The 26,856-nt window shown below is 40.8% G+C and overlaps 1 protein-coding gene across 3 annotated transcripts in view; it reads right to left on the reverse strand.

Moving 5' to 3' along the window:
* Positions 1-15,347, reverse strand: part of larp1 (La ribonucleoprotein 1, translational regulator) — a 53,699-nt gene extending 38,352 nt beyond the window's left edge. For 2 of the 3 annotated variants that reach the window (XM_030438114.1, XM_030438112.1), the window contains exon 1: positions 14,663-15,346. In XM_030438114.1, coding sequence (XP_030293974.1) covers positions 14,663-15,050 — 388 coding nt within the window. In that variant the 5' untranslated portion in view covers positions 15,051-15,346. Of the gene's footprint in view, positions 1-14,662 lie in introns of all 3 variants that reach the window. The other variant, XM_030438113.1, reaches the window with a different exon arrangement.
* Positions 15,348-26,856: the final 11,509 nt, after the last annotated feature.

The raw sequence follows: 26,856 nt of genomic DNA on the forward strand, positions 1-26,856 counted from the left end.
AAAGCACCTTGAGAACAGTCAACTCAACAGGTAAAAGTGAAGGCTTGTCAAGTGTTATCAAAGCATTATGTGCTCAACTGTACAAGAGACTGATAAGAGTGTTATATTCTCTAAAACTCAAGGACATGTCAGGTGTGTGAGCATGTGTGTTACAGAGACACACGGTTAAATATCATTGAAACAAAAAAAGATGATTTTGATCAAGTTTGATCAAAGCAGGTGCCCAAAACTCATCACAAAGTTTCATCAGCAAACAAGAACAGGAGCCTGAATCAAGGAAGGGATGGTGTTACAAAAAACACAGTACTTGTTTGTCATTTCTGTAACTGAACACCAGATGACATTTTTAAGGCTCAACAAAACAGCAGTATCATATATCCATCCAGAACATTAACCAGAAACAAAACATTTAATAATAGTTTCACCTCAACGAACTGCAAGACAAAGTCACAACTACGAGACAAAAACGATTCTCACTTCCTGAACACTGAAGTAAAAGGTCTCCATTTCAGAGCAGCTTTCAAACAAAGACAAATATATACATAACCTCCCCCCACACATGCTGAAGTTTGCCAATAACTAACAAATGTGACTATCTTGTTTGACCTGTAAAGGTAATATTCCAGTGCAGTTTTGACTTAAACAAAACAAACAGACACGACTCCGACACAACCGCAGCATACAACACTCCAAAAAGGCAGCACCCACTGAGTCCACATAGCTGTAACTTTCTGTTGACTATGATGGTTTCTCACCGTCCCCCTCTGACCCACTGATCTCACCCAGCCCCCCCAAAAAAACTGCATTCTGTCACCACCGACAGGAGATCCCTCCGTAGATTTTAAAGGGACTTCGTCTCCACACGTCTGTGACTTAGCTGTGTAGAGAAGCTTGAATCTAGAGATGCACCATACATATTGGCCCGATATTGAGAAATGTATATAATCAGCATTGGCTGATTAAATGGAAATTAAACAGAGACGACATGAAGACAAATTTCTTTCACTGATTTGTTGGTTTGTCCTCCGCCAATAAACAAAGACGAGGAAGACTGGAAGACAATGACACGAAGAAGACGATGACACAAAAGACGAAAAAGAATATAACACAAGGAGAAGAAAAAGAAAAAGAAAAAGAAAAGAAGAAGAAGACGACGAAAAAGATAGCTAGAAAAAGAGGACAACTAAAAACAGGCAATAAACAACTATTTTTGCTTCAACTGAACATTCTGAAGTAATAACTGCTTGCACAGTAGACTGGCTTTAAGAAAACAACACCATATGCAAATAGATTGGTTATGAATACATTTCGGAACAACTGGAATAATTGTCGAAACTCTACACTGCAAAAAAAAAAAAAAAAAAAGGAAGTGAAGACAGAGTGAGAGAAATTGAGGAAAAATGAGAGCGAACGGTCGTGCATTCACTCGATGGAGAGGACCAGTGTTGTGTGAAAGTCTGGTTCCTCGTCCATATTGTGTTCACAAGTACCACCGGGACTTCAGGCTGTTCAAAAGTGGCATTCTTTCTACCAGAACAATAACAAAACCTGCCAACCTAACTAGCTTTTCATGACACTGAGATCAGGATTTTTTGGAGCCAGGCCAGGCTGCTAGCTGTAGCCATGTTGTTGACACCGTCTTTGCAACAGCTTAAAAACTAGTTGTCAATTTCTTTTTACAGGTGGACAGACTGCAAATCTGATGATTAGTGTGGTCGTTTGCAGTCTTGAACTACAGAAATTCAGACTCAAGCTCCCTCAGACATCAGGTTTACAGAGGGATATGAATGTCTTAGAGGAGCTTTAGCTGAGAGAAAACAATGCATTCAACCTATAAACTGCTTTTCACCCAATCAACACACATTAGTATACAGCGAGCCATCTTACCCCTCAGTCCATCATCACCCTCTCCTCTGTCAGCTCCTACCCTCTTCTTACAATTCACTCTCATTTCACCATCTCCTGTGTTCATTCACCATGTCTTTTTTCACAGCACTCAAGAGCCAGTAGTTGAATCCTGCTGTGCACGCCTGACTGCCAGAGGCTACCATTAACATTAGCCACAACCAGCCCCCGCCACTTCACATTAACCATTACCTCTCCCCCGTCTCATCAAGCCTCTTTTGTACGCTACACATGATCATTTTGCATGCTCATTATGATTTGCTGCTTCCTCTTGAGTAAGATTAAAACAGCAGTTCTACATTAAATTTCTTCTTTTTCTCCCCCCATGTAGTATCTCCAATTTCACTGCCCTGCAGAGTCACAGTCCATCCCCCATCCCTGTATCTCACAAAACACTCAGGTGGAGTCCGAAGACAAATTCCCACAGGTGCTACAGCAGCACACACCAGTGACAATACCTGCCTTAAAGCCCACAGGGTATCGCTGTCGGAGCCTATAAATAAACCTTGTGCCACGTCGGCTCTGCAGTCTTAGATAAACACAGTGGTAGTGTTGGGAAACCGGCCCAGTCCTCAGACAGATGCTGGGATTTTTTGTTGGCTATGGTGAGCGGGTTTTTTTTCCTGCTCCCACATGTATTGTATCATCGTTTTGAGGTCATATTGAAAGTGAATGATTTGAATGGTTGAGAGCCAGGGTCTAATGGAGTAAACACTTACCATAAACACACTTTGGAATCTTAAGACAGATTTGGATTAGTCTATTAAATGTCTAAAAAGGAGACACGCATGCAAGACATTCAATTTGAGACGCACATTTCCCCAAAAAGCAGTGGAGACAACTAAGATTTTGCAAGGGCTCATTACAGGGAAACAGAAAACTGGATGAGAAGGTGTGATAATCAACTTATGTTAATGCCTCAGGCTCTAAAACTAAAGTATTGTTTAATCAGTGTGAAGCTTCCAGTTTTGTCTACATGCTGCGGGCAGTCAGATGATCGTACATTCACAGCTGAGCAGGAGCAGAGTGACGACAGACGAGGGAAGCCTGTCTGCAAGAACCAAATATGGAGGAAACGACGGTCAGAGTGTACGCTGGGAGATGGCCGGCCTGCAACACACACACACGTCAAAGACTCTCCCCGGCGTCACATGATCAGTGGTGACATCATCTCTAATGGAGTCAAAAGCTTAGACAGCAGAGGGCCAGAAGGAAAGACACGCATGTTAAGTCCCGGTCCAGCGACAAGGTGATCTAGGGTGACAGATCTCACCCGAGATCACCCCCACTGACCTCAAACTTGACAGCTTCTCATCCAAATTCCTGGATTAATCCAACATATTCCAGTGATATTTTTCTGCAGGTTGTTTTAAATACATTCCAGCTCCAGTGAAAGTTTCAACTTAACAGCTGCTTCTTTTCCGCTTGAAGCTAAAACATCACGACAACTGTCTAAAATTTTGAGCCTTTAACATCAAACTGCTTACCATAACTGACATATACAGCTTGAAAAGGCAAATTTCTCAGGATATACATTTCTAAAACATGTTTAATTCGAGGAGGAGCAAAGCAGTAAGCTACTGCGATCCTTTGAGCCATGCCAGTATTGTGCAATGTTTATCCACAGGACAGCAAAGGGAGGAAAACATCTGTTTACCTTGCTGTTTACACCAACATAATAGAGCCGAATATTCCTGTATCTTCTTTGGTAGACCCACTGTTACTGAATAAGAGTGGCGCTAACAAAGATCTGCTACGAAACATGACTTTTCTGTAGATTATTCACAATTATAGCCTTTCTGGGGGAAAGTTAAAGTTGATCCAAGAGTGCAAACAGGAGCGCAGGAGTGAAACTGAACTCCAGAACAGATTCAGTTACCATCTAAAGCACTTAGAGCTGAACACAGCAACTTCCTCTCGACAGCTTTGAGTGAGGAGCTACAACACAGGACCACAACCACTGCGGAGAGTGGTCATGTTTCCAACAGCTAGGTGCAATGACGGCGAACTACACCTACATCCTTGATAGAAAGGGTCAGAGTCGACCCTGCAGCTTTTTGGTGGTCACACAAATTAAAAACATCACCGCAGGAACGGATGGTTTGGAGTGAATGCAACTCGCAAGCATAAAGGACCATGTTTATGTATTTGTCCTGTATGGCTTCCTCAGCTTCATGTGGCATGTTTTCTTAGGCCCCCTACAACCCTAAACTCACTTCATTTTTAAATATTCTCTTTAACAGGGCTACAGGCCAATCTTTCCACAATAGGTGCACCAAATCTTAACACATTCAGAACCTAACTGTTAACAGGCATACAAGGGGTAAAAAGATGTTTTCCTTTATAACAAGAAATGAAAATAACCAGAATTGTTTAAAAAATAAACTTTAATTGTAGGAGCACCAGTACAACTAATGTTAACCAGGTTAACATTGGCATGTGCTACCAAAATAGCTGCATCCTGGAGCCTCTTTGAGAGAACACAAGCTGCAGATACTTTATTTCTGATTGACAGACTTTTTAACTACTTAATTTAGTGTGTCATTAAACAAACACAAGGCCAGAATATTTTATTTCTAGTAGTAGTAGTCGACATTTATCAGACTATAATTGGTAACGTGTGTTTCTCCCTCATGGTCCAACCTGCTCAGTGACACATTAACTTTAAAACGTTTGAAGTGCAAGACAAACTCCCACTAGACTCATGACTTTTGGATTAGAGATCCATGTCAAACTTGAATTTTTATTTTTTATTTTTTTATTTTACACACCCCACTAACTCGACACACAAGCCTGATGTAAACAGTCCACACCCTGAGCTGTGACTGCACTGCCGAGCCTCCACAGGAGGGATGTGCCGCTATCATTGAGTCCAGACACACGTCTGAGACCGATAAAGAAGCTCGAGTTGGGCGACAGTAGAGGTGGAGTCGACTGGGTACAATAGACACCAGGCTGCTACCTAGTTTACCATTTCTGTGAGTGTACAAGTTCAAGTCGAGCATGACATGTGCTTTAGTTTTTGACCGGTGACCCTTATCCATACATTCATCATGATTTAGTTACATTTTCATAATGATTACATAATATCTCTGGCTGTAATTGAGAATTATTTTTCATTATCCATAAATGTGTCTATTTGAGTAATCGTTAAGTCTATCATTTGTGATATCCAAGTCTTTGGTTCTAATGCTGCTCAAGATGTGCTGAAAACCTGCAGACATGTTTGTTGAGAAAAACTTTGTAGCAAAAACTTTGGCTCGAAACAAACTGATTCCAAAATAGAATGGAAAATAAACAAAATATTACAGATCAGTTAGTGGTTTGTATGATCGTTTAATTTACACGGCAACAGAAAACCAGGTTCATTACACTTAGTTTCTCGATAAGATTGGAAAATTGCTCGTCATCTTTCATTCTTTCACATTTTTCAATTTCATCTTGCTCGTGTTCTCAATTTAAGCAATATGCTTAAAATAAACACATTATTTAAAACCGGCAACTATTTTTTATGGATTATTTTTGGAGTAATTCCCTCAAACTTCAGTCGTCATATTTGGATGCATGTCTGTTGTCAACTACAAGATACCAGACATCATGAAAAAAAGGAGCTTACGTATGTGACGTCAGCACATTGTTATGTTAGCGTTGGAACAAAATGTTTGAAAAGATCAGTTTCAGTTACATAAATAGCTTAGGTGTTTTGAAGCAATACATTTGTTGTATACTAATTGGTTAACAAAAAAAGGGAACTCCACCAATTTTGTGTGTTCAGTGGTCTCCACAAGACCTGTAGACACACTTTAAATGTGAAAACTTGGTGGATTTTCCCTTTAATGTGCTGTGGCCCTGAAAGACAGCTCCATATTTGGTACCTTTGAACACGTTGGGATCTCCACTAGAAGTTAAGATGTATGACTAATAAAGACAGGTTAGATGTTGGTACAACAACGACATCATCTTTCACCTTAAAGCTACTGTTTGTAAGATGGTAAAACTGACGCTTTGAGTTTCCCAACTCGTCAGATACCGACGCTTTAGGATTGTAGGTCGGGTCGGCCACCATCTGAAAGCGTCAGTATCTGACGAGTTGGGAAACCCAAAGCGTCAGGTTTACCATCTTACAAACAGGAGCTTTAACTTGCAATCAGCTGAGCTCACATCAGCAGTAGCCCCATTCACACTGCTGTTTGCATGCAGGGATCCTGCACCAATTCTCCGCCTCCTCCTCTGTGCGAAAGTTTCAGATGCGGCGAGGGGTGAAATTTCGCTCTGGTACAGATCGGCCTCTGGAGGTAGCATCAGGGCCGCAATATTGGTGGACCGAACCAGTGTGAACGGACAAGCCCGCGGCACAGAGCGGGGGGGTGTCAATCGTATAGTCTGATAACTACACAGGTCCCTCACTCAAATTAATAAAAGAGAAATTTCCCACAAAGCAACGTTACATGACCAAACAAAAGTAACATAGTAACTGTCTTTGGCAACTTATATGAGGAAAAAATACCACAGCTATGTGGAGAAGCATCCGTCCTCCTGCCTGTCCTCCCGCGGGTCGTCTTTAAGGCGGAGATGCTTCGCTCTGTGTGAATCACCATCGGTAGAGAATTGGCAAACCACCGCTCCGGAGATGATGCGGCGTCGCTGTGTAAAAAGGGCTACTGTAACAACCCCAATCAGAAACACAGCAACAGTAGCTCCACTTTAACCCTCCACGCGTCAGCACTCCTTCCAGGTTCGTGACCTCAGCCGGGTCCTGACACCTCATAAAGACCAGCTACAAACAACCCCCGAGGTGTCTGATGATGGGAGGTGGGGGGTCTGCCTCTTCAAGGCCACAACAAAGACAACATGCTTCACAAAGTGGGGACACTTGTGGGAGAAAACTGAGGCGTCCATGCTAATTTTGATGCAGCAACCCTGCGAGACCAGCTGCAGGAATGCCAAGTTGCTTTGAAACATCACACACTTCACCGTCTTTCATCCTCACAACTTCATTTAGAGCCGTCACAGAAATACACACACCTTTGAAGGAAACCATGGTAGCACTTCACTTTAATGCCCCATATATGCACAGCTATATAGTTATTTTTAAGTGTACAAATTGTCAAGGATTACAACTTCTTATATGATGAAGATTTCACTACATTGTCATCTTTTTGGACCTGCTTCTACTTGTGGTGCCCACAGAAGGAGTCACTGTTGTTACAAGTAATTCAAATTGTTACAATCTGCTGCTAAGCACATTACAGTGTGTTATAAGCCATGTTTTTATCCCACTTATTAATGAGGAATGCCCGATGCTGCCAAATTACACTTTAAACTTAAAGTTAAACATAATATTGTGAAGACCCTACACACACCAAAAGCCGTTTCACACACCAATTTCTGAAACAGGTCAGTCATGTTGTATAAAGGTTTCAGTCAACAGTCCCTTTTCTCGCCAAACTTTCCAAGAGAAAGAGCCTCATTTGCAAGTGTTAATCAAGGCTGCTGCACGTGCTAAAAGAAATGCTAATGCAGAGAGTCGACCGCCGTCGGTCCCGACTCCTTGACCACAGGAGTCACACCTAAGTTTGCATGCGGGACAGCGTTACATGTCGGCTTGCGTTCTTCACAACAGCACAAAGACAAAGACAATGGACTTTGAATGAGGCTGTACTTATACTGGCTGTCAACGTAGACTTCTGAAATGAGTTCATATCTAGAAAAGAATTGCCTACATCATCTGTCAACACATCCCCACAAAATGAAGGCAGAATACTGAGTTGTTTTATACTTTAACCCGCTAACAACCACGTCGCTTTCTACACATTCCAAGGTTAAATAAGTCGATACCAGAGACGTTTACTTTTCAGTTGTCGGCAACAAATATCTATATCTGGCATAAAATTTTGAATGTAGCAAAATGCGAAAACATCGAGTTATTAAAAATGGTTATGTTCTCCAAACTATGAAGATCTGTGGTCGGTGTGTTTGTGTTTCTTCTGCACAGCTCACAGGAGCTACGTCTCACACTGCTGCGAGGCTACAGAACAACACTACTCCTGTGGGAAGGAAACGCCACATGCACTCGCTCACCAAGCATCACTGTAAAGTCATACAAACATCAACAAACTGGAAGGCAGTGGCTGGTCATTCACAAAACCAGAAGCAGCTCCACGAAACATCTGCAACATCCGTACATGGCAGTTTATTTTGGTGTTGAAAACATTTACTTGTGGATTGTGCAGCATTGTTTTGCCAATTCTGCTACCTGAGAGGTTAAAGTCTGCTTATTTTGAAAAGTAATCCGTTAAGATGTTCCTCTCCGTATCCCTCTCTCTCACTTAACAATCAGGTCATGTGTATTAGCCTATATGTTGTAAATAGTGATTAGAGGGAAAGCTAATGCTCAGTAATGTATTAAAGAAAGAATATTGCATAGGTGTGGATCTAAGCCACAAATTTGGCAGCTTCACATAAGTTAGGCTGGGCTGGTTCTGACAGTCAGCCGATAACAAACAGCGTTTTCTTCTGTGTTGGTCGGGTTCTAGTAATAACAGACTCAGGGACAGGCTGAGTTTGGGTCTCAATTTAAGTCAATGCAGAACTTATTCACATTTTTGCAACTGTAATTAACTAATGTATCAAGGAGTATCAAACGACTCATAATTGAGCCTAATTATTAAATCAGTTCCAAAACTAATAGCTCATTTTGAAGCCTGATTATTAATAACACTACAATGATCCAATCATGCAGCCCTACTTAAACCAGTGCAGAATTCACTGTACGTCTGAGAAAGAAGACATTAAATGGCAGATTACACATTGTAGTCTGTAACACAACAGTGTGTTGATGCGGCGGGACTCAACTTCCGATGACTCAAAAGAAAAAGTCATGCAAAACAAGTTGATCCTGGCTCGACTTCTAGCGCCACTCGGTCCAAAATCATCTTGTCATTCTACTGTTTACATTTTGTCTTGGCATGTGAGAAGCTTTAAAACTTCCTGGTTCATGTTTCATCATCTCTGTATTACCTGCGCTAACACACCCGTGTTGCCCTGGCATTTTTACCCCGGATGTCTTATTTTCAGTCCAAACACAACTTAGCAGTAACAGGTGCCGCAGCAGGACAGCTGCTAACCTGCTTAACCAAAGTGGCCGCATTTTGCTGGAAGTTAAGAGTTAATTTTGTGTTCTGGACTGGACTGAACTGATCAACTGTAGCATGTTCTCGTTTGCAGTAAATCAAATTTTGCTACCACACAAACTGCTGTGGGAATGAGTTGTAAACTGACGTTAGCATTGCTTTCTCTGCAGCCAGGACATTGCACCATTAAACTGAATAAATAAAATAACAGAAGAAAGGATCTGCTTATAAAAAAAAAAATACACTGGTACTCTTGTTCTGTGGTGTCCCATTAGAAGAAGCACCACCAATGCCAACTTTATCACTAATTCACCAAGAGCTCCCTCAGGGGCCAAAATACACAGAAGAGATTAAACTGTTCAACAGAACTAAACCTTCTTCTGTGGGAAATCTGGGCTATAAACCGTTTAAAAATACAGAGACGTTGTTTTGAACCAGATTCAATTCTACTCTGACGCATGACCAGCCTAAGTGCTACATTTGTTCGTGTTTGCCCAACTGGCATTTTGTTTCTAATAAAAATGTCACCACAGGACATTGTCAAATGAATTCCAACATTCAGGACAAACACACCAAACTACATTGCACAGAACCAGTAAACACAATACAGACAGTGTCACATGACCCATTACGAATAGTAAAGTGATTCAGCTAAATGCCAGAAATGTGAATGCAGACCAGCTTTAACGGCACAGTCCAGCTGCTTCAGTAACGCTGTGGTCAGAGTGGATTCCACCTGATGAAATTTAATCACATGGTGTGGCCACAGGCAGCCTGGGCAGGGTCGTGGGCAGCTTCTTATCAAACACTTGACTGTCACTACCCCCACCAAGCAGCCCCTCCTGTTCTGCTTCTAGTATTATTGAGCCATGGAGACATGTAAACAAGGATATAAACGGTCATTATTTCCAGATGTTCTGTCACGAAGGCAGGTCGACTCACAACCGGAATCTAACACGTCTCACCGCATTCCTCATAAAGATGAATGTGGAATGAAATCTGCTTATTGATCATAAGTAGCACTATGGAGTATTGCTTCTACACAGGGATACTAGTTTTTGTTGGTAGTCTGCACAAGCACATAGGCGCGCTGGTGCACATTTCTGCAGCCATTTTAACATTGCTTGTAGCAGTGGGCGTAGAATACAGTGATGAAGACAAAACCCCCCCAAAAGAACTTCATGTAAACAATGCATGTACACCTATCACACTGGACAAAACGCCCATAACATCCGACAACATCTGGTTTTGTCTCCAAATGGAATGTGTATAATCAGCATTCACAAGTATTTATCGGCTCCAGCTCTGATTGGCTGCAAAGTGAACACAACACACAGATGAACACACAAATTTTCATACTTTGTTAGTACATCTGTCTTTGATTAAGGTTGAAAGAGAGACCGAATTAAAAGATATTCAAAAAGTAACCACCTTTATATCAGCAATGGCTTCCCACCATTATTACCTGATCGGTACTGTGCATGTGCAACCTTCAACAGCGATTAGGAAGAATCGAGATGACTGACTCTGTAGTCAGACACAGTCAGTTTGTCAGCAGGATTAAAGAAAACCTGAATGAAACCTGGATGGCGGATGGGTCTCGTTAGGTAGACCCCACTGACTTTTTGTGTGGATCCAGAAATGTTTTCTCACCTTCTTCTAACATTGCGATATTCCACATTTTAGTTACATTTCTCAGGTAATAATGCATAGATCAAGACAGGGAAAACCTCAGATGTATTTAGGTGGTCGGCATCTATGAGAGTACAAACGGGGAATGATGGAGGTGAGTGAGTGCCATTCAGATTCAGGATGTTACTGAATAAGACTTTTAAATAGACCTTCAATCTCTCTCGATGTAGTCTAATGAGGAATAATATGATCTGCTGCTTTCTACGGTCTAGCTTTTCTGGCGCATTCATTATGACAAATGTGACACACAAGAAAAGAAGAATAAAAACTGAAAGGTTAACGCATCTCTTGGCATTTGGAATGGAGTCGATTGCCTGTTTTATTTTCTAAAAACCTGCATATCTGCACTGGTTTTGGTTTCAAACGTTAAGCCTGCATTCTTTAACACACTGAGTCTTAATCTTGGTTTTTAGAGACAGTATGAAGAATGCAGCCACACACCCTGGAGACGAGACGACCACACACACGTTTGCCACTGATATCACCAACAGCCAGACATCACCGAGCCTTTTCTGCGAAGCCTAAGCAATCAATTTGATGACTTTTTCTGACAGGGTAAAATAATTTCTGATAATGACAGACCTCTGTAGGGACAGTTTGGAGATTCAGCATCAGGTCTAATTAGGTGGAAATGTATTTTACCTCTCATACAAACAAAGTGTTAAAATGCTAATGACGAGGCAGCTGAATATCAATCTTCCATTAAACAAGTGGTGGGTGGTAATGATGATTCTACTACCGCCCACGACTGTCTGCTAATTATTTTCAAGATTTGTTTAGTCTATGAGATTTTAAGAAACTGTGAAATTTCCCAGAGCTCCAAAAGATTCAGATTGCAGCTTTTTGTCAAACAAACAGTCCAAAACCCTTCATTCACCATAATTAATGACAAAGAAAAGCAGCAAATCTTTACATTTAAGAAACTATAACCAGCTCATTTGTGGCAGTTTGAAAAATGAATCGATCAAAAAAATAGCTGCTTATTAGTTTTCTTTTCAATCGACAAAATGTATGACCATTTGTTGCAACTCCAATGGTGATGACTTTATGAACACTTATCTGACTTAATGTTTTATGTTTTAGCCCATGTCATATATATTAATGTTGCATATTTCATGTATTTGCCATGTTTTTTGTAAATCCAGGTTTGAATTGGTTGCAGGACAAATTTCATTGGGGAAATGAAGTTTAAAAGGTCAAAGTTCAGCTTTCAAATTCCCCGAACTACAGCAAACTCTGTAGTGACAAAGAACAGCGAGCTGGTGACGAGCTAAAAGTTAAAATATTCCCAGCAATCAACAGTGAACCCACTCAGTGGTGGCACGCCTGAGGCGATTGTGAAAATGTGCTGCTTATTCTGAATCCACCCTCCTCTTGCCAAAAATTTAAGTCACATACAATAACGTGCCTCCAGTGTGATCCTAAAACAAACTGCCTGGGCCGTGGAAATACACTTCCAGCCTTTCAGCTGGTGTTCTCCAAAACAGGGAGTACAGGATCGTGTTCAAGGACACTGAAAGTACACATGACTAGGTAGAAAGTCCTCCAATTGTTGGAAAGACAACTTCTTAGTTTTTGGTTGGTAAACAAATATTTTGCTCTTTGAGGAGAACTTAACTGTGAATGTGACCATGTTCAGTGAAGAACTTTAAAACAGAAATGGTAAACTTCTTGTATTGCTGTATCTAAGGCTACAATCACACTAAAAGATCGAGAAGTTCACCTCTTGATGCAGTCACACTATTGCTTCTGTGCCTTCTAAAATAATGTATGGCTTTAACTCCTGACTTAAATAACCCCTGACTTAAATAGATAGAATAGATAGATGTATTAATCCACACGGGAAACTGTACTGTCATACAACTGTATTAAAATAAACAAAATGTACTATCTGATTCAACTGATTACAAGTCACAAACACACAGCCTGTGTCAACAACTTCCAAGTAGAAATAGCTTTGTATTTAAGGGGTCACAGGGGGCAATGAGGTTTAGAAACCACCCTCTCTTGACACACAATCGACAATCCAGCTTTTGGTCTCTGAATGCAACATAAAATAGGGGTACGACTGCCTGGGCAGTTCAACCTCTGGCCCTCGGCCAAGTTTACTTGCTGATGTGACAGCTTTTGGAGAACATCCATCCAGAGATTCAGGGTACAGGCTGTACTCGGAAGTCTACATTAGTTGCACATGCTTCAAACCAGCTGGCAGTAAAGAAGACAAGCACATCTCTGACAGGCTGTGGGTCAGAAATATGATGACCCAACTGTATGACTGCAAACACAGCCAGTGTCACTGTCCAGGGGAAGGGAAAAAAAAGAGCACACATGGCTGTGAGGTAGACACCACGTTGCTCTGACATGGAGCAGAGAAGGGAGCTGTCTCCATGTGTAAAACCACCAATCACTCCACACAATCGATTAATGTGGGTTGAGTGCTTAAATTGACAGATCATAAGTGGTTGTATATTTTAAATCGGACCACTGTGAGATCATGCAGAAGCCATGATGACTCTCACCAGCCTGCCTGTTAGCTTCCATGCTAATGATGACTAGCTGGGTGGGCACGCAGGCAGGGGCTGAATTCGCCATGACAGCACACACAGGGCATGACAACAGGTTTATAACCCACGAAACATCCAGATACCCCTCACTCAAGACAGTATTAAACCATTTCTGGTGTGTGATCGGACGCAGCTAGCCGGCTACCTCGCTCGCTAGCTTGCTACCTAGCTAGCAGCGCCCATGCCTTTCTCTCGGGGAACACGTGGAGTGAGCACGTGATGTCTCATAACAAACCTGCTCCTTTTTTAAGAGCTTTAAACGACTGCCTTTCACTGAGGGTTGCGTTTTGGTGTCGAGAATCGATATTAGGGAGTTTTAACGCTGTTTCGGGCTGTGTGTGACGAGGGGGAAAACGGGGAGAGTAGCGAGCTGAATGCTAAGCTAACATCTAAGTGGGAAGGGCTAGGGCTCGACGACGCGCTAGGCCAAAAGGGAGAGTCCGTGTGTGTGCTATTGTTAGCCGGCTAAGTGAGCAGCTACCCAGCCTGGCCAGGTTTTTGCTTCCAATTGATGCAATGCGAGACATGGGCGGATGTCTCGTTAATCTGGCGGCTGTACGCAGAAACATGCACCAAAAACAGGCGTGTAAACAGTAGTAAGCACCGGTTTAAATATCTGGCAGGCGCAAGGGAGTGTGTGTGTGTGCGTGTGTGTCTCAGCTAATGTTTGAGTGGCACACAAGGGAGGAAGAGCTGGATGATGATGAAGCAGCAGCAGGCTGTGCGTAAGGACATCTGAGCCACCATGACTACTAGTACTGTCCTCTCCTGGCTTTGCAGTTGAAGCATGCAAGGGTGACACTTCTGAAATCAAGATGCTGTGCTCCTTAAAATACCAGAAAAATACACCCAAACTTAATCCAGCACCATGAAGACAGTCAGGCTGCACAAAATCCTCCTTTTTCAAACACCTGAAACTCATAAATCCGCCCCGAATAGACGCACAAGTGAAGTTAATATTGCTTAATCTCTCCTGTTCTGGGATGTGAAGATAAGAAAGTCCATTTTAAAGTAGCTATGGGGACGTATTTTAACTTTTTTTTTTTTTTTTTTAAGGGTGTGATTCCTTCTGCAATCAGCCACCCTAAATCCAAGAATAGCCTCCACAAGCAGGATGAAGAGGAGAAGGAGGAGGAGGATTGGGGGTTTACTCCAAATATAACCAGGCTTGCAAAAGGGAGCAACAAGAGGGCGACCACGGCCACAGCACAGACATGGAGCTTGTTTATCTCCTCGAAATGGCTCAATAAATGATATGTGAAGCCGGTGACAGCCGCTCGGCCGACCTGTGCGAGCACACCTGGACGGACAGACACCAACACAACACTTGACAGCCAGTAAAATCAACATGCAAGGGAGGGTACGAACCGTGGTGTGCTTGTCCATTCACGCTGACCACGGTCACCGCATTCATTTTCCTAGTCCACGGGTTCACCTTGGGCGGGGGAGCTTCAGTAAACTCCTTTCTGTTGCAGCCTTTAACACCCTCCTCGTTGGGCTTGTCCTCGCCGTCACTACCCCCTTTGCTCCCGTCTGTCGCCTCTTTGGAGGTCCGCTCGTCCGTACCGGGGGTCCCTCCCTGCCCGGGGCTGCTGCCGCCGCTGCTGCTCCCCTGGTCGGCGACACCCGTCTGCCGCTTGGCCCCGTCGCCCCGGCTGCCCTCCTGTTCCTCCGGCTCACCGCGGATGACTTTACCGTGCTCCTCCGCTTTGGCGAGCGGGTTGCCGGGCAGGAGAGTCTCCACCTGAGTGGCCATTTCCCACCGCCGTCTTTCTTCCCCCCTCAGGATTACCAGTCCTCCCCCCGGCCCGAATTCGCCTTCAATTTCAAGAAAATGTGAAGTTGTTCCGCGGAGTCTGCCGCTCCTCTGTCGCTCCTAGACCAGAAGAGCTTCAGTCTAAGACGCAGAGCAGTCAGCGCCGAGTTAAAACATGTATAAAAATAAAGAAACGTGTCCGAGGGCCTCTCAGGATTACAACCTTAACTCCACCACTAGCAGCAATATGGATGATCCCCACCACGCGATACAGGGGTGCGCGCACGTAAACCGTAGAGGGGGAGTAGCCACGTACAGCCGGGAGCGCGCTTCTTGGGTCAGGTCGAGATGTTGCGTTCAAGTGCCTCCTCATCGTCAAGCCTCTCCACTTCCAATTTCGGAAGCCATAAAATAACACTTTGGAGGGCGCGTTCAAGTTCTTAAGAAGTATCAAGGCTAGATTGTGCTTTTCTGTACTCAGTTAATGTGTATATATTATTAACTATATATTTATTTATTCTTATATAATAATTAAATAAAGAAGCCAATGCTGAATTACTCCGAAAGCTTAATGGAGAGGGGGTGGGATTAGATCATTTTACATTTCTTCCCACAACTTTTCATACATGTCGTTAGCATTGCCTGTTTTCATTTCCATTTCTCAAAAATGCACATGTTCGAAATAAAGAAGTCAATGTTTAATTTAGTGGGTAAAAGAGAAATAGACAAAGAAATGTTTGTGTTGCAGAATTGTTTTAATGCACCATTCTGTCATAAACTAACTGCTTTGATATAAACTGCAACAAAGTGGTGTAGTTTATAGTCCTAATACCCAGAAAACAGTCATCTTTGCATTGCTCATCTGGTTCCCTCCTCTCAAAGTCTATGAAGTTTTTTTTTAAAGGGTTTCTGGTTACATGCCTGAAATAAGGTCTGTGGTTACCACAGGCTTGAAATATTTACAAGTATTGTTCTAGGGCTGAAAATACATAATCAAATGTCACACAAGTTAATTATAAAGAGCTTATGTGTTGCTACGAGCAGCTAAAGAAGGTGTCACAGACATTAAATTCATTACAACTTAGAAACTTTATGATGGATCAATGTATTAAAAAAACATGTACAGCGATTGTGTAGCAAGTGCTTGGTGGTGGTGAATTTGAAGTCTTGTCTGTTTATAGCCCAGCGTCAGCTTTTCACTATTCACAATTAATTTACACTTCGGAAATCACAGAATTTGTGTTCATCTGTGAAGATCAACTTGCTGAACAAAACGTCTAAGTATCATAAACTCAGCCACAGAGCTTCCTGTGGAGGGAACCAGGGCGATGCTAACTTACGGGTTAGTCTACAAAAATCTGTCATCCCGACACCACCCAACACTCCATCACCTTAAAGACTAAATAACAAAGTGTCATCCTAAAGATGTTTGTCTAAATGCCTCTTTGTCCTCTATATTCAGATAACCAAAGCTCTGCAAGTTGTGATCAAATGTATCACGTCTTTAATGTGTGATTTGATTAGATTACACCTTATCTTTTTACTCCTTTGAGAAGCTGATTCATTTCTATAGCTGATCAAATACACAAAGGTCTACATATCATGGCCGTCAGCCCATCACAGTAACACATGACCAGAAAGACTGTTACTCAGGATGTCAAAATAGCTGGTTGGTTACACAGTCATCATATTTGGTGTCTTTTTTCTGATTTATGTATTTCACATTTAATATTACACAAGCCTGTGCAAGTGGTTGAGGATGTTTTCTGAACCTTTACCGAAGTAAAGGAAGTAAACAGTGATTCAATATTGTAACTAGTTGATGACAGTTTTAGTAGTAGTAGTATAGTAGTGTTGTTTCATCCATAACAATGCATGATAACTATGCGTTTGTCTGTTTGTTTGATATCAATGTGAAAGGTAACTAGTTTAAATATAAAGTATCATCAAATGGAAATATATATCCTACGAGTGAAGTACAAGCATTAGGAATATAAGATTTTTCCGATAACCCTGAACGCAGCGCGGGGCCCTGCATGACGTCGTCTCGCCCTCTCAAATCACCGTAAACTCATTAAATATCCGAAAACACAACGTTGTACTCAATCTGGCAGCTTATGAAACCTCGTGTGGGTGTTTCGACGTGTTTCGTGCCCCGCTCGAGTGTTGTAATGTCCGCGTGGTTTGTACACCTCTGTCAGAGAAGGTGGTTAAAAATTGCACCTGAACGCGTCCTCGCTGATCATACACGTGTCCACACCGGAGCTGCACGTGTGCATTTACGCTCTGAGTTGTTTTTCAGGGAATTTGATCATTTTTTTTCTTTCTTTTTCTGAAGCTTTATAACTTCACCATGACAGACTGAGAGTGTGTTGGGTTGTAGGCTGTGTGTGTTTGTGTGTGTGTGTGTGTGAGAGAGAGAATGTGTTAGTGTGTGTTATGTTTTTGCAGGAACATCCAACATTAAATGGCCTTTTTAGTCACTGCATTTGATTATATAATAACTTTAACAGTTTGACTTGACAATGACTTGACAAGTGTGCTGTTAAAGAGACTACTGTGTGTGTGCGTGTGTGTGTGAGACAGAGAATGAAAGTGTATTCATGGTTAAAGAACTAAAGTCGTTTCCTGATGAATGAAAAACAAATGAAGCGTGAAGTTCCTTTTGCTTTTTCAACCACTATTTCTTTTTGTCAGTGGTGCAAGAGGTACGCAGGTTGTTTACACAAGTACAAGTAGAAATACTACAGTGTTGTTTAAAGTACTCAGAGTCATACTTCAGTAAACTTTAACAGACTTTGGTAATAGTGAAGTGTCTAATATTAACTGTACTCAAGTCTCAAAAGCAGAAGTTAAAGTACATTATACATACAGTTTATTTGCAGGTATGTACACACTGTATACTATGGGTTGACCAATTATCGACTTACTGATTATTATTTCAGCGTTTTTGTGATTATTACAGTGGTTTTTTTTTTATCAGATCACTAATAGAATTACACATTTATAAATTAGCTAATTTGGTTCTGATGCAGCAAGTAACTAGTAACTGAAGTTATCAAATAAAGGTGGAGGAGTAAAAGTACAATATTTGGAAGTAAAAAAAAAAATAGCAGAGAATGATATTACACACCTAAAGCACCTTAAGTGAAGTACTTGAGGAAATGTACTCTTTTGGAATTACCACAGTGTAAATATACACTTTTTTAATGTAAAAGTCTAGCTGTCAAAGTAAAAGTCATACTCTCAAACAGGCCAACCAGCAGTAAAAAATATGCTAAATACGAAGCAGGTTTATTGTCACTTAAATTTCACCTTCACCTTCTAACCCTAACAGCTCTGGCATTTTGGTGCATAATGATAAATATAAGTGACACTTAAAACATATAGAAAGTACTGCAAAAGTTGAGAAATGTAAATATTTTTTTTTAAATGTGAAAAACAAAAAACAGAATATGTCTAATAGGTTTGTTTTTTTAAGTGACATAGTTAAAAAGCTTGTGATTTTAATGAAAAATATTGACCCGGATATGAAGTATAAAGAATATGTACAATGTACAGACATAATAACTCTAGAAGATTGGAGTGTGTTGTGAAATGTTGACACTATGGGTCCGACTAGCTAGTGTTAGCAACATTAATGTTAACTAGCCAGTGCTGGCAATGTTAATGACCACAACAGTGGATTCTATTTAATTTAGACATCACAGTACAATTACATCAAATTATTTTTCCCTCCTTTAAATCACCAAATGTGTCAATGTACCAAATAAATAATAAAACCAAGATGTAACTATGATAAATACTGTATAAACTACACAAATTATGTGATATAACATCTCTAAAGCGGAAACTAAAGAACAGGTTTCTTAAACCTCTACAGTCGTTCATCATGTTAGCATGACATGTACGGTTACAGGATTTGTGCTGCGTGTATGAACACCGGCCATCATTCATGCTTCTGTCAGATGAGACAAGCCTGCTTCAGGATGAAACTTTTTATATCAGTTGTTTCTTTGGATATGTTCATTCATCTGATTACTTTGGTCGCTGTATTGATTGGTATGTCATTTTAAAACCCACCTTAATTGTCTTTAATTCATGTGACACATGCTGATTGGAGGAGTGGATACTAGAGGAGCTGGTGTGGCCTCAGGGCGGCTTTTCAAAACTATCTGTGGATGTTAAAGCTGCTGTGAGTATAAACTAAACTAAAATAAGTGTTAAATAGCTTTATATTCCATCAGTTATCACTGTTATATATATATATATATATATATATATATATATATATATATATATATATATATATAGTGATCAGTTATTAATGTTCACCGCAAGTGTTAGCATTGTCAATGTTGGCTGGTGTTAGCAAGCATTAGTAAAATTAACGTTAGCATTAGTATGTTAAAGGCCTACTTAAGTAAGTCTACTGGATATTTTTAGGGAGTACTCTGAGAATTTCCAGCCGTGTTTGTGGCCACAGAAACAGATGTTTGTGACGAGAGCTTGGTTCTCGAGAATGGGAGGACTGGTGTTTTCGCTGCGACGCCCACAACGATTTGGTCTGAATGAGTGCTTTTCAACTGAATTATACAATAAACAAACGGTGTAAATACATGTAAAAGCAGAACTGCGTCACAATCCTGACTCAAATCTAAAGTCTGACATGTGAAAAATATACAACTTGTGACCTGAGGAATCTGGACAAATAGCACAGGAGCTTCTCTGCAGAGTTTACGAACACAGCCTGCAGGATTCCTCAAGTGTTCATGACTAAAGCCTGAAATATGCCATCAGGCAGTACTGACCGTGTCGCATCCCTAGCGTCCCACTGCACGCTGCAAATGGTTGCATTATCAGGAAGGGTGCAGCATTAGCTGGTATTCCTCGGTGTTTGAATGACGGGCGTGTCGAGGACTCCTCATGAAATCACATCCACCACATACTCACACACACCCTGCACAAGCTTTTGCTCATACCTGTGCTACTCTCATGGGCGGGACTGTGTCTTGAGTCCAATGAGAAATAAGACCAGCTGTGTTTACTACTGGCATTCTGCCTGTACGTGATGTCTATAAAAGACTAAATGCTATTATTAAACTGAGTGACAGGGAGGCCACATCTACAGAGAAACATGTGATTGAATGCTTATACCTTTAAGTCAAAATAAAAACTTTACAGCATTCATAAGAGAATTTGTTAAGTTTATATATATATATTTTTATCTGCAAATCATCTAAAAAGTAAATAATGTAATAAAATGCAATGCAGTAAGACTATATCATTCTGAACACCAAAATCCCATTAGAAGGAATCAAAACCCCACAACTGAATGGGGTGTGTTAAACATGACTGAACCTGCAGCCCTCCTCTGGCCGTTACTCACATTTTAGTCACATGACCTTCTCTCCTCCAGGTGAGTAAAGCAAAGAGTCAAATGTTTTTTCCTGCCTGGATACAGATTAACAAAATAGAAAGTTAGGGTGTGCCACACAGATGTTGGTAGATTTCAGCCTTTATCTGGAACATTGATGATTAAGGTTTGTATCTGGGAAGGAAGAAACGACAGCAGATATTGGGAGTTTGCTTCACCTGTATGGTTAGAGGAAAGAGTCATTTGTGGCACCTTCAACCTCATCCGACACTAATGCCATAGACCATATTGACATGGCGGCCATTTTCCTCTGACATCAGTCTTGGGGTTGAGGCTTGAATGCTGGGATAATGTCACACTGCTGTGTTCTGGGTTTCATGTCGTTAAAAAGTGGAGAATCTGACAAATTGTTATCAGTCTACCACTTCCTGATTGATCTGCAACTGAAAAGATGATGGATTGTGAAAAACTGGTGGGACATCAGACCATAATTCAACATATTTGGTAATTACACCTTCCATTAGTAAACAGCTAATGTTAGCTTTAACAGATTCCTAGCTAACATTACAGTTTGATACACGTTAATTCATGCCTTTCATATCATATTGTCTAACAACATCAATGAGAAATGTTGAATGCTAACGTGAGCTGTTGCCTAATGGAAGCTAACTGAAAATGTTTTACGTTGAAATATGGCCCATTGTCTGGATTTTCACTATCCATTGACATTTTAGTTAATGCTCAATCAGGAGGCGATAATATGACAACAATTCGTCAGGTTTTCTACCTTTACAGACCTGAAACCTGGAACACAGGTGAATCCATGGATAGAGTTGGGTATCATCAGCATAGAAACAGAACTAGAAAAGGTTGTGAGCTGATAACTGGACTAAGGGAGGTGGTGTTTACTGAGAAGAGAAGGGGACCACATGCAGATCCTTGAGGCATCCCAGTGAACAGGAAATGAGGCTTTAAGACCTCTTCTTATCATACAACTTTGAACAACTTCCCTGTGAAGAAGGACTCAAACCAACAAATCACTGTATCCAAGGTGCCAGGCTCAGAGAGAGTCGATATGGGGATCTGGAGAAGGACCAAACATGAAACAATGACCAACAATAATGAGCAGAATCAACAGGTGCCTGCCCTAAATGTGTAAAGACTATTGTGGTTTAGTATAAAGTACATCATATTATCATTTCATTGTTATACTATCAAATATTTCCAGTTTTTAGAGGCCAGGTTTGGACAGTGACCTGTTGAAAATGTGTTGTCACGGCGTGCTGTTTGTGTGTTTTTGGTAGCACATGAACAACAAGTCACGGTGCATCAGTGTCAGTCGAGCTGTGACAATACCTTCTAATCCCTCTGTTCTGCATCCATGTCATCGGTCTCTCTGCTTTGTCCTGGCCGGGCTACTGTTTGGCCCTGTTCATAACAACATTGACACAACACACACGTACTTACACTGCGCTGGTTTCCTCAATGAGGGATCAATCTGACTGATTCTAACAACACATACATATGAATACTCAATTTACTACATGGTAGCAAGGCGGCCAGCAGAGACTCCGGGAAGCGAGTTGAGAATCAAACTCCCTGTGAAGCCACAGTGTGTTGTTTTTCACTTCAGCGTGCTATTTTGAAACGCACGGTGTGAATGTGGACGTTTACTGCAGTTCAACCATTTTATAAGTTTGCTGCATGATCGAATTCTTATTCATGAATCAAGGTGCCAAAACTTTTTCCTTTGGAGGCCAAACCTGAAACGTAATGTTTGGGCCACAGGCCAGAAGCAAAACACTTATCATATAGTAATGTGCATTGAGATCCCAAGCTCCCTTAACTGACTGACTTTCTCTGCGATGTATTACTCAGCCCTGCTGCAACTAATGATGATTTTAATTATCGATTAGTCGTTTTAGTCTGTAAAACGTCTGCGAAGTGACGCCTGCAAATCGTTTCTTTTGGCCAACCAACAGTCCAAAACCCAAACACTCCTTATTTACACTCATAACAAAGAAAAGCAGCAAATCCTCACATTTAAGTCACTGGAAACCAGCATACTGTATGCTTGACATCTTTGCTTGAAAAAATAACTGAAATGATAAATTCATTTTCAAAATAGCTGGTGATTAATCTTGTTGAGATCAACGAATCAACTCATAAGCTCTACTCCTCTCTAACTGGCTCTCTGGCCCAAACCTGCTCAGATTATCAATATTAAAAATGCATTTTTATACCACACAAAAATAAAACGGCACAAACATTATTTCAATTTCTTATATAACTTTCAGTGTGCAAAAGTCTCCCACACCTGTGGATTAACAGGTGCGTGGAAGGAGACCGAGGGCCAACACAGTCAAAACAAACCCCCCCTGGTTACCTTGAGATCACCTGAGTTTATTTCTAATGGTGACAACATTTTGGCACAAACACCAACATGACTGTATTAAAAATGCTTTCCTGATCGAAGTTGAGAAGAACAGTGTCTGATGGGCCAAATAAAAACTTATGGCCGGCCCACTTGGGGCGCTGGGCAACCCCGTTCCAGAAGGAAAACACAGCCAATCATAGATTTAAGTGACTCGTGTGACCTCTGTTATTACCTGTATTTACACAGACATTGATGCACTCTGTGTGAAGCCCTGCAGCAGCACAATAGTGGTTGTGGCCTGATGACGGACGACACATTGTCTGCCGTGCATCTGTTACTTGACTCATAGTCTCGCACGTTTGTTCGCACCACAGTTTGTTTTGGAGAATAAAACTCCCACAAACAGCTCCGATTGTCTGAGCGCTGAGGTGTAACACCCTGCTTTAAGTTGTCACACACCCTCAGACCACATAATCTCCGTGCCTACACACACCGAACCCTCTGCATTCACAGCCACAGTCCGCTGTAGGTACCGACATGTAGACACACTCGCTCCCCCTCCTCCCGCCCGCCCGCCCATGGAGGCCCCTCACTGTAAACAGGCTGATATTTAGTTCAATGGCGGCGACCTATTCATTGCGAGCGATGACACTGGTGACATGTAAAGCTCTCTGGCATTGTCCAGCTCTCTGGAGCTCTTTAGCAGTGTAATCACCAGTGAAATGGCAATGGGCCACTGGGATGAAAACACAAGTCAGCAGCTGGTCAGCAAATCACAGTTGAAAGCCGTTAAATGGTGGATTTGCCCAGTAAGCAAGACGAGCTCGGGGGGCCTTTGTGGACCCGGTTTGTGAGTGCACAGAGTTGGAAGGAGAGACTTTTTTCATAACCATTGATATCAGTTTGATTCATAAAGCCTCGGAGCTGTTGTTACGCAGTGTAGCCCGTTAAAATGTGCAAGAGTTTATTTATAATTCCATACTTTACATCTGTGATTCATCTCCCAGGCCCGTGTTTCAGAGCTGGTTTAAGGTGAACCGAAAAAGCTCAGATGAGTGAAATGAGTTTCTGACGTATATTTCACTTAAAATGATTGGATGTGAGCCGACTGTCTGCCTCACTGAATGTAAAACAGCTTCAAAATGTGAGTCACGGCCCAGACTCCCCACATTTATGATGGTTCCGGTCAAAAGATGCTGATTAGAATTAGGCTTTTAGTCATCTTTCCAATAACAATCACATATTTTTATTCATGTTTCTTATCCTCATTTGTTTTTGTGATCTATAGTGGATGACATGTTTTGTGTTTAAGCGTTTACAAAGGATGGATGACATCAGTGGCAAAAGGATTAACAATTTAGATTAATGTATCATAAGCACACATATATTAGGGAAAGACAATGTTGCGGAACTAAAACAGAGACTTTTAACATTGTGATAATGATGATATACACCTTCATTCATTATTTAGTAAAAAAAAAACTGAATCATTTACTATACTTCAGTTGCTGCATTATGACATCATCACTGGGTACAACATGTGGGAGTGGTCAAATCATGTCTTTAAAAAGGGAAAAAAAACAACTAATAAACTAAAACTAATCATCAAGAATGACAGAAAAGATGTTAACAACCAAAAACATGATGGTTTCTATGTAACGGGGCTGAAGGAAAGCGTCTCCGTGTCCATGTGTTTCTGTATCAGAGGAACTATGATGTAATGAGCCCAGTGAGAAGGCAATACGCCTCCATGTGGCAGCTCCACGCGCCACCTACAGGTCTGCACACGTCTCCACAGCACCACGAGACACGCTCCAGTCATTCGTTCTTCTTCACACTGACTTCTGGTGAATGTGACAGAAGAATAAGAACGTGGTGTCGTGCACACGCAAGTTCCCAGCCTTGTAGGACAAGACCTGTGTCTTCTTTTCCAATCTCTATAAAGTATGTTGTGAAATGATATATATTCATTTTAATTTTACATCTAAAGGACATTTTACAGGAAAGTGTAGCTCTTAAATCATCATGTAATAATTCATCTTTCTCACAAAAATCACAATCACTAAACCTAAACCTCACCTACATTTTTGTCTTCAGGGAGACAAATTGATTTATTTTTTTACATAGCTACAGATGTTATATTATTATACAGTAAAGACACATCACTGTCTCCACAGACAATATGTTCATAATTCAGGTTTGCACCAAATATCCACAAACAGACAGACGCAGACAGACTTTTCTCCTGCCTGTTCAACAGAAGCTGTAATGTGTTTAATTGCGCTCTTTTATCATTCTTAAACATTAATTCTGCCTTTTCTTTTTGGGGGGACCTGACTTGACCACCTGTTAATGTTGCACCCAGAAATGACGTCACTGTGGAAACAAAACATTGTATTTTTAGATGATCAACTGATATATTAAATATATATTTGAATTACTCTGTTTAATTGAATGATGATTAGACCAGCATCACTGTCCTTCATTAACATATACAATGTGTTGCATGTACCATTCATTTTTTAAATCTCGCCTGGTTCTTGATTTTCATATATGCTTATTATATTGCAACTAATAATTTTCCATCCTGTAGTTGTATCCACAAATCATCTTTTCTCTACATCAGGAACATTTCAGTATTAACATATCATTTAAAATAAAGTGCTACTTTTAAATTGTTACTTGTAATGTAAACTTTAAATTCTTGTTTTATTTTCTACACTTTTTTTGTTGTAGATTTACTAGTCACTTATTGTGTTTTTTTCCTTTTACTATTTCCTTGATGCAAACCAATTGCCAGGATAAATATTAGAAGTTCAAATTCTTTATGATGCAACTTAACGTTTCTTAAGGTTCAATTTTCAATTGTATCTTGTGTCAGCGCTGTGCTTATATTCCAGTTAGGTTTAGGCACAAAAAACACTTGGTTAAGATATGGAAAATATCATGTTTTGTCTCTAAAGTGTCTGTTTTGGTTGGCACAAACACAGCTTCTCCTGTTGCTTAACACTTTCAAACGTCTCAAACTGTGGTCAGTGGTTTGGCAGCCTCCTCCTGCAACTTCACCATCATCCTCCTCCTCATGATAGGAAAATCAGGTTACAAACAAGTGCTGCGAACATGATGTGACATGTAGAAATGCGAACGTATCTGTGTTTTTTAGAAACGTAGAGAAGACAAAGCCTGAAAACTTCCAACAAAACATATTTATTGATTTATTGTTAACCAACAAAGTGATTCTTGTCAAAAGTCACATTTCTTTGCAGAGCTTCATCACATCCGGTTGATTTCTGACCTTGAACAGGCTCAACAAAAAGAGCACCAGCTCTGCTTTTTTTTTCCGCCTCCTCTGCAACAGTTTTTCTGGCACATTTCTTGTGGTTGTGACAGACGTAAAGTAGTTGCCGCTGAGAGTTTTACAGTAGCAGCCGCATGCACAGTCATGCCAACTATGCTGATCAAAAACGCTTTAAGCAATAGACATCCTGAAACACGCACACATCACTGGTTCCCCTACAACAGTGACTCACTGTTAGCACTTCATCTGGCACACATGAATAAACATACCAATAAATATAAAAAAAAATACACATAAATTGGTATTTATGTTCTAAATTGCCTCTTTGTTCACTTACCTTTGTATTCATTTCTCTTTTTATGTATTTATGTTTTGTTATTTCAGGGTTTTTCTTTAGATATTAATCACAAAGAAAAAGACTAGATACAAACACACAACACAAGGACAATTTTCCAGATATTACTGACCAACATATATAAACACAATCCACTTGTTTAGGAGATAGTTGTGTCACCACTACTTTTTGAAAGGGTTACCGCATTTTACTTAAAGTGTACAGAATTAATTCATTCCCCCAAACTTATTTATTGATGTATTTTATGTTTACATTCTTTTTTAGGCATTTCAGCTTCATTAAACAAATGAGGTGGCTGTTACTCAGTGTGTCATTGAGTCAACTTTTTCGGTTTATTGATATTGAATAAAATAAGTAAATAAGTAATAAGTAAAATATTGACTTGACACGCCCTGCTAC

Source organism: Sparus aurata, chromosome 13 (assembly GCF_900880675.1).
Source record: "Sparus aurata chromosome 13, fSpaAur1.1, whole genome shotgun sequence".
NCBI classification, from domain to species: Eukaryota; Metazoa; Chordata; class Actinopteri; order Spariformes; family Sparidae; genus Sparus; species Sparus aurata.